The sequence below is a fragment of the Phocoena phocoena genome, chromosome 14, assembly GCF_963924675.1.
Source record: "Phocoena phocoena chromosome 14, mPhoPho1.1, whole genome shotgun sequence".
Classification (NCBI taxonomy): domain Eukaryota; kingdom Metazoa; phylum Chordata; class Mammalia; order Artiodactyla; family Phocoenidae; genus Phocoena; species Phocoena phocoena.
The window spans coordinates 9,565,284-9,573,978 of NC_089232.1; the positions used below are offsets into that span (position 1 = coordinate 9,565,284).

The window sequence follows — 8,695 nt, forward strand, 5'->3', positions numbered from 1 at the left end:
AGGGTGACAGCTCCCCTGGGAGATTCCCAAGCAAAGACTTTGGGCCAACCCTAGGATAGACACAGTACACATATCCATTTATCAGAAATAAGTGTGGCTGTATCACGACCTGTGGGTCTCTGAATAGCCAAGCCAGGCCTCTGCTACCCAGCTGGGGTTTCTCGGTGGCCACGCTGGGTCAGAGAAGGCGATGTGCTTTGTGTGCTATGAGGCCCTCCCAGCTCAGAGGCTGCCTCCGTTAAGATGCGGCTTTTGATCTTGGACTCTGGGTTTCCAGAGAGGGAGGTGGGGCTGGCTGATCCTATTGGCTCATGGGGAAGACTGCTTACTCTTTCTTTGCGGGTGATCAGGGACAAAGCTGTCCTTGTCCTCTCCTTGCCTATCACTACAGAGCCCAGGCCCCAGGCCAGCTCTGGGCCCAGGCCTGTTCCATGAGCCCCATCCTTCCTGGGATGGTCCAGCCCCTGGAGCCCCAGCACGGAGGGTGTGATATGTATGGGGCCCTGGGGTGTCAACCAGAGCCCGGTGGATAGCCGCCACCTCCCAGAGCCTACAGCCTATTCTCCAATCCCCAACCACACAGCAATGTGGGCTCGCTCATCGATTTATTCACTCATCCAACACACATCTATTGTTTTTGTTTTGTGTTTTTTGCGATACGCGGGCCTCTCACTGTTGTGGCCTCTCCCGTTGCGGAGCACAGGCTCCGGACGCGCAGGCTCAGCGGCCATGGCTCACGGGCCCAGCTGCTCCGCGGCATGTGGGATCCTCCCGGTCCGGGGCACGAACCCGCGTCCCCTGTATCGGCAGACGGACTCTCAACCACTGTGCTACCAGGGAAGCCCCAACACACATCTATTGAATTTAGGTGCCAGGCAGGCTCTGTTATAGGCACTGGGAATAACTTGGGAAACAAGGCATGTTTTCTATTCCCAGTTTATTCAGTGACAGGGAGAGGGATGGACAGTAAACAGGCAAATAAAGCATCTGGGATTCATAAGTGATGGCAGAGGGCGAACATTTCTATAGGCTGTTGGCATTTCATTGCTACCCTGGGAACATCCAGGGAAAGAGCAGCCAGTGCAGAGGCCCTGAGGCAGGGAGAAGCAAGGTGTGTCAGGCCGGTGCGAATGGGATGTGTGTGCGTGGACGGGGGAGACAGGCAAGGCCTGGTCAGCCAGAAAGCGATGGTTTTATTTCACGAGCAACAGGGAGCAGCTGCTGGAAGGTTCTAAGGAAGGGTGTGACAAGATCTGATTTAAAATTTAAAAAGTCATGCCGGATACTCCCTGGAAAACGAATTGGAATCGGGAAGAACAGCTGGTAGCCACTGCAGTTGTGCAGGTGAAGGTGGTGGGGTCATGGAAAGGGGCAGAAGTGGGTGCTTTGGGAGTATGTTTTGGAGGTTGAGGCAAGTGCACTTGCGGTTGGATGTAGGGGCTGAGGGCATCTCAGCAGTGAGAACTGAGAGGAGAGACCTGGTTCAGGGGAAATGGGTGTGTGAAGTCTGAGGCTACTAGATGTCAAATGGGTGGGTCAGGGAGTGTGTGGGGCGGTGTCCTGGACCTTGTACAATGTTTGGTAGCATCTTTGGCCTTTACCCGCGAGATGCCAGTAGCAACCCCCTTCCTCCTGTGGTTAAAGTCAAAAATGTCTGCGGACGTTGCCAAATGTCCCTAGGAAGGGGCAAAAGTCACTCTGTGAGAATCACTGATTTCGGATTTGGGAGAAGGAAAGGAAACTGAGAAGTGGCCTGTGAGGAGGGAGCAGAGTGTCCCCTAGGAAGGGTCCATCGTATAAAATGCTGCTGAAAAACAGTTAAGAACAGGACTCAGAATGAGCCTGGCACTTGGCGTGGAGTCACAAATGACCCACCAGGAGGAGATTCAGTGGAAGGTGGGGTGCAGACGCCCTACAAGGGTGAAGGGGAGAATGTGAGGGATTAGAGACAATGACCAGGCTGCAGGGGGGCATGGAGGGCTTCTTAAGGAGGGAGCTGGCCCTTAGAGTGGGGGAGTGATAGCTGGTGAGGGGGTAATTGAAGGAGCAGAGTCCTGGGGGACATGAGAGGGGTTGGGGTCCAGGGCATATGCCAAGGACTTGCCCTAAGAGTGGAGATGCAACTCGGATACAGGTGTGCTTGGGGGATGGGTGTCTGCCAGATGGCTTCCATTTTCTCTTAAGTACAAAGCAAAGTTACAGCGTACGGGTAGGGGGTGGGCAGGAGGGGGATGCCGATTGTGAAGCATGGGTAAGTGAGCCCACTAGGGAAGTCTAGAGATTTGCGGTCGTGAATTTAAAGCGAGGCCAGTCGATGCAGTGCGTGTTTTACTCTGGAAAAAGCAGCTGCTTGGTCAAAGGCAGGGTGGATGATTTAGGTTTGACCAGGGTTGGGGTTTTGTCAGGAGAGGTGTGATGGAGGGAGGGAGAATGATTGACTTACATCACACAGGGCATGACTCAAGGGTCTGGGGAGGCGGGGAGGCTGGGTCATACAGGGTGGTCTGGGGTAAGGGTCCCAGGGATTTGAAAGGCTGGAGCTTCTGGTGAAAGCTGGGGGGGGGGTGAAGCCTGGTTGGGGATCATCCCCATGGGCCCTCAGGGCAGGGAGGGCAGCACCTTGAGCTGCTGGAACCCTGGCCAAGGAGGCAGTGGGGCCAGTCTCACCTTTCAGACCTGGAGAAGTGGTTCCAGGGCTTTCAACTAAGGTGGCACATCTCTTGCTGTGCTCTCACAGCCAGGGATGGGACAACTGTCTCCCCTTTCTTTGGAAAAGATGCTACTAGGTCACCTTTCCCCCATGGCCCCTCTTTCCAAGGACATCCCTTGGGGGCACCTTCATTTGGGTACCACCTGTCTAAGAAAAACTCAAGTGTATGTCATCTGCTGATGACTGCTACTCTTCACCTGTCAACAATCTTGGCCAGGTACTGGGGACAGAGAAGTGATGCCTGCTCTGATGGAGGGGGTGGTGCAACAAACCATCAGACTCCATCTCGCTCTGAGCGTGAAATTGGCACCGAGGGAGGGCAGGGTAACTCCCTCTGCCCGACAGGCAGTGACAGGTGAGCAGACCTTGAAGACAGAGTAGGGGTCCACCAAGCACAGAAGGAAGGGTAAGGAGGGCATTTCTGGCAGAGCAAACAGCCCCTGGAAAGGACTAGAGATATGGGAGCTCAGGGCACGTCCGGGGACCAGCACGTAGCCTGGTGTGGCCCGGAAGGTGGGCCAGTGCCTGTCACTGCCTCCCCCTCCCCCTAAACATGGCTGCGAGTAATCTAGGCAGCTCCTGCTGCTAGCTGGTTGTAGATCTGGGACTGACTGCCAGCCCTGGTGGAGCAGGATGATGAGGGAAGGTCACATCTAGTTTGGGAAGCGCTGAAGGAAGCCCTGCTGGGGCCCGAGGCTCTGATTCATGCAGGGCTCGGTGGAGCAGGCAGCTGGGGACTGTGGGTGTGTGGGGAGATGAAGACCACAGAGAGGAACGGGAATCGAGTTATGTAACAGTGCCCACTGCCCCGAGAGCCAGCCGCTGGTCTTGGGGGTGGGTGGGGCTGGGAGGCAGCAGCGGGAGTGACACAGAGCCTGGGTGGTGGCTGAGCCTCAAGCGTTCCTGTAGACTCTCTCTGGCTGTCCTCAACCTAGGCTGGTACCCAGCAGGGCCCGGTGCTGCCCCGTCAGGGAAGGCCCAGGTGAGAATCAGCGTTGATTTGTAGGGCGGAAAGGATGGGGTGGGGTGGGTATAAGCAGTCCTGGCCTCAGCTCCTGCAGAGGCCTGGAGGCCTGGCCTTTCAAGGAAAACAAGCCAACAGACAAAAGGCTGCTGCTGACTGCAGTGTCTGGGGAGATACCCACCGGCCCCCCAGCCCAAGAATGGTGGGAGAGGGTGAAAAATGGTCCTTCTCAAAGCCCATTTGGGCCACCAGGGTGCTGAGATTCCCTGCCGTGGGACAGGGAACCATGGGGACAGGCAGGAACTTGCTTAAGCGGCTGCTTCCCCAGATCCAAAGGCCACCCCTCTGTCCTTCCTCAGGGAAGGGGTTTCTGAGGCCTCTCCACCCCTGGCGACCGTGGGGTGGAAGCCCAGCAAGTCGAAGGATGAATTCATGAAACCTGTCTCTGGAGGGGGCAAGGGAGGCTGGCTGCCTCTCCAAACCTAGCCTAGGTAGTACCTACCCCACCAGGCTGTAGGCACTCTCATCTAACAGGGGAGCTGGGTAGGCTGGCAAGAGGCAGGGAGAGCCCAGGATCAAGGAGGATGTCCCTCAGTTCTGCCATGTGGCTGGGGGGTGGTGGGTACCACCTGTCTGAGCCTGGGTAGGGGTGACACATTGTGGGCACCTTGAGGTCACACTCTCTGCTCCCATGAAGATGGAGCAGGCACGCTGGATCAAGGTCATGTCCTTTGGGGGAGACTTACTTTCAGAAGTGGATTGATGCTTTATACAGAGGATGCCATGCACAGCTGTGGGCTAGCAATATAAGGCCTGGGTCTAGGCTGGGGTTACAGCATTAGGGGCTCCGGAAACGGTGAAAAAAGCTCCCTTGAGGCTGCCCAGGCTGGCGCTGGTGGCAGTGGCCACAGGGAGCGTGGGTAGGGGGAGCGTGTGTGACGACCGCCGGTCCTGCACAGCTCTTTGAGGCCAGAGTGAGGTTAGGGTGCGGTGTGTGCCTACTCGGGAATTTCTTCTCACCCCAACTGCTTTTTCCAGGGCTACTCCAAGGGGGGTGCGTAGCCTGCGGGGTGGGGGCGGAGTCAGCAGGACGAGCAGGGAGGGGGGTCCCTACAAATGCAAAGAGAAGCTCTTCCCTTCGAAGCTGCCCCTGAGACCAATATCTTCTCTGAATTGTGTTTAAAAGACCCCGCCCTTGACTAGGTCTCCCTGCTCTGCACCAGGGGACATCCTCTTCCTACTGGTCACGAGGTCGGAGTTTGCAAGCCCCCCCCCCCCCACCGCTTCTCGCCCCCGCCTGAGTCTCAGTTGTTGAGACTTGGGTCCAAGCCAGGTTTTTTTCTTACCTCTTTGCCCTTAATGGAGGAAACTGAGGCAGCTGCAGGAGAAACGGGAAAGCCGAAGTCGTCAAGCCCGGGCTCTGAGCACTCGCTTGCCCCCCGCGCCGGGCTTGGGAGCCTTCTCAGTGGCCCCGGGACGCGGCAGGCGGCGGGTCTCTGGGGGCCGCGGACGAGCTCGGCAGGCGGGTGGCGGCAGGGGGCGCTCGCCACCTGGCCACGCGCGCCTCCTCGGGCTCCGCAGGCCCGACGGAGTCCAGTCTGTGCGGAAAAGCATTTGGGGAAGGGGTTCCCAGCAGTCTCTCGGCTCACCTCACGCCCTCCGCTGGGCTTCTTTCCTCGCGGGCTCCGGTCAGCGGGTGTGGTTTATTATGCTCCGGCGCCCCGAAACACCCCCCACCCTCTCCTTGAAGCTCTTGGGTGGTGGGAGGGGAGGTCTGCTCGCGCCCACTGTCCTAGACCCGGGGGCTCGGTCCTAGCCCCGCAGTCCTCAGGAGAGACGTCCCGCCTCGGCGCCCGCGGACCCGCCAGCGCCGCGTCCCAGCTCCCCGCGTGCACCGACCCTTCCACTTCTGCCAGCATCCTTCCCTTGGTCCCGAAGACCCCAGACGCCGGGCCCCTCTGACCTGCCGCAGAGCGGAGGCCGGGAGGAAAACGGAGTAGGGGTGCCAAGGCGGAGGCCGGGAGCGCCGGGAGGCTGCGGTCCGCCCACCCCTCAGCGAGGCGCACCTTCCACCCACCCTGGGTCTCACCGCCCGCCCCGCCTCCCTTCCCTCCTCCTGCTCCCGCCTCCAGTCTCCTCCCTACTCCAGCCGCGCTCTCTCTCCTCCCCACTCCCCTGCCGCGGCGGGCTGCCTGCAGACGCGGCTCCGGGCTAGAGCCGGCGGAGCGGAGCGGGCCTCGCCCTCCTTGCGTCCTCCGAGAACCGGCGGCGCGCCCCCTGCCCGGCCGGCCGGGGCCCCGCGCCCCAGGGTGAGTCCAGCAGCCTCCCAGCGGCGGCGCCCAACTTTCCCCCCGTTCCGGGCGGGGCGGGGACGGCAGCGGGACATCTTGGTAAACTTCTCCGGGGCAGACGGTAGGGAGCCCGGGCGCCGGTGCAAGAGGATGTAGGAGGGCGGTGGCCGGACCCGGGCGTCCCCCGCCCTCTTGGCCCCTTTCGGCCTGGCCATGGGGCTCCAGCACCTTCAGCTCAGCCAGGGGGTCGACACCCTCGTCTAGCCGACCTGGGTGGGAAAGCGCTGTCGCCGGCTGTGCACGCGCTGGGCGAGCAGCGCGCCTTCTGGCCGCGTCCGGCCCCGCCATGGACCACCAGGAGCCCTACTCCGTGCAGGCCACTGCGGCCATCGCGGCGGTCATCACCTTCCTCATCCTCTTCACCATCTTCGGCAACGCGCTGGTCATCTTGGCTGTGCTGACAAGCCGCTCGCTGCGAGCCCCGCAGAACCTGTTCCTAGTGTCGCTGGCCGCCGCCGACATCCTGGTGGCCACGCTCATCATCCCTTTCTCACTGGCCAACGAGCTGCTGGGCTACTGGTACTTCTGGCGCACCTGGTGCGAGGTGTACCTGGCGCTCGACGTGCTCTTCTGCACCTCCTCCATCGTACACCTGTGTGCCATCAGCCTGGACCGCTACTGGGCCGTGAGCCGCGCGCTGGAGTACAACTCCAAGCGCACCCCGCGCCGCATCAAATGCGTCATCCTCACCGTGTGGCTCATCGCAGCTGTCATCTCGCTGCCGCCCCTCATCTACAAGGGCGACCCGGCTCCCCAGCCCCGAGGGCGCCCTCAGTGCAAGCTCAACCAAGAGGCCTGGTACATCCTGGCCTCCAGCATTGGATCTTTCTTTGCACCCTGCCTTATCATGATCCTTGTCTACCTGCGGATCTATCTGATCGCCAAGCGCAGCCACTGCAGAGGTCCCAGGGCCAAGGGGGGCCCTGGGGAGGGTGGGTCTAAGCAGCCCCACCCTGTCCCTGGGGAAGTCTCGGCCTCAGCCAGATTGCCAACTCTGGCCTCTCAACTGGCTACTGCTGGAGAGGCCAATGGATGCTCCCAGCCCGCTGGGGAGAAGGACGAGGGGGAGACCCCTGAAGACCCTGGGACCCCCGCCTTGCCATCCAGCTGGCCTTCCCGCCCCAGCTCAGGCCAGGGTCAGAAGGAAGGTGTTTGTGGGACATCTCCAGAGGAGGAGGGGGCTGAAGAGGAGGAGGACGGGGTGTGTGAGCCGAAGGCCTCGGCAGCATCTCCCGCCTCAGCTTGCAGCCCATCCCTGCAGCAACCACAGGGTTCCCGGCTGCTGGCGACCCTACGTGGCCAGGTGCTCCTGGTCAGGGGCAAGGGCACTGCGGGGGGGCAGTGGTGGCGGCGGCGGACGCAGCTGACCCGGGAGAAGCGGTTCACGTTCGTGCTGGCCGTGGTCATCGGCGTCTTCGTGCTCTGCTGGTTCCCCTTCTTCTTCAGCTACAGCCTGGGTGCCATCTGCCCTCAACACTGCAAGGTGCCCCACGGCCTCTTCCAGTTCTTCTTCTGGATTGGCTACTGCAACAGCTCGCTGAACCCTGTCATCTACACCATCTTCAACCAGGACTTTCGTCGTGCCTTCCGAAGGATCCTTTGCCGCAAGTGGACCCAGACGGCCTGGTGAGCCCGCCTGCCCGCTGCCCATGTGGGGTTGGTGCCAGGTGGTGCCAGGGCCACCCTGCTTCTTGCCCCATTGTATGTGGCCACCTCCCTAGGGCTGTCTGGTCCCTTCCCTGGTCCTGCAGGCCTCATCCCGGGAACCCCCTCGGAGGGGCAGGGTCTATTTGAAGCCTCCCCTTGCTGGCTTGGCCGTGGAGAGCCATCTTCTCCACCCCCTGCCTCTGCACAGGCAGATGGATGAGGCTTAGACCTTCCTGAATGTAGCTGTGGCCAGGCTCCCTCGTGGAACCCCAGACCCCTGCAAACCTTGAGGACCCTGTGTCTTCTGGTTGATCACTTGCTTGTGGCGTTTTGTATCTTTCTCATCTTCCCCTTGAAAAGAGCAGGAAGCCAGCCTTCCGCTTCTTCCAGGAGGGCCTGCGGCTGAGGAAGAGGCAGAAATGATGATGGGCATCCGTGCTGTGTGCCCATGGTCCCCATTAGACCCTGGGTGGGGGCTTATGGGCTGGCACCATCTTTGGGCCCTTCTTCTCCTTCCCCCTGCTTTTGGAGTTGTAACTCCAGAACTGTGGATCATTTTCCTCACCCGGCGCCCCTCTGGGAGGCTGGTGGGGGCGTGGATGCCTCCTGGGGGGTGGTCTGGGGGTCTGGCCTCTGCCTCCACGGGAGAGCCCTAATCACTAGCGTTCACCACCTGCAAAACCCAGGGCAACAATAGCTTGCCGCCTCCTTGCTGCAGGGAGATGAAAGGCTTCGCAGAAAGTTTTGAGCTCCGTGGGGGAACGCGCTAGAGAACCAGAAAATGTGATTATTCGGTGATATAAAAATCCCCCTTTTCTGGGTTTACCACCGCCTGTCTCTCTATAGACTTTTGCTCTGTGCCTGGGGTGTAAATTCCCACCCCAAACTGGAAGTGGGGAGTCGCAGACAGAACCACGATTTCAGTTAAAGGATGTATTTGAGAATGTGTTCTTACGCCTGCCAAGGTTGGAGTTATCACGTTGCGTGACAGCTTCTCGACATTTCACCTGCAACACCAAGAGG

At 60.2% G+C, this 8,695-nt stretch overlaps 1 protein-coding gene across 1 annotated transcript; it reads left to right on the top strand.

Moving 5' to 3' along the window:
- Positions 1 to 6,311: 6,311 nt before the first annotated feature.
- Positions 6,312 to 7,655, top strand: ADRA2B (adrenoceptor alpha 2B). Its single transcript, XM_065891307.1, has one exon. It carries the CDS (start codon positions 6,312 to 6,314, stop codon positions 7,653 to 7,655), a length of 1,344 nt encoding a protein of 447 aa, XP_065747379.1.
- The last annotated feature ends 1,040 nt before the right edge of the window (positions 7,656 to 8,695 follow it).

Excerpts from the sequence above, each read along its gene's own strand:
- ADRA2B (XM_065891307.1), top strand. The coding sequence starts at position 6,312 with ATGGACCACCAGGAGCCCTACTCCGTGCAGGCCACTGCGGCCATCGCG.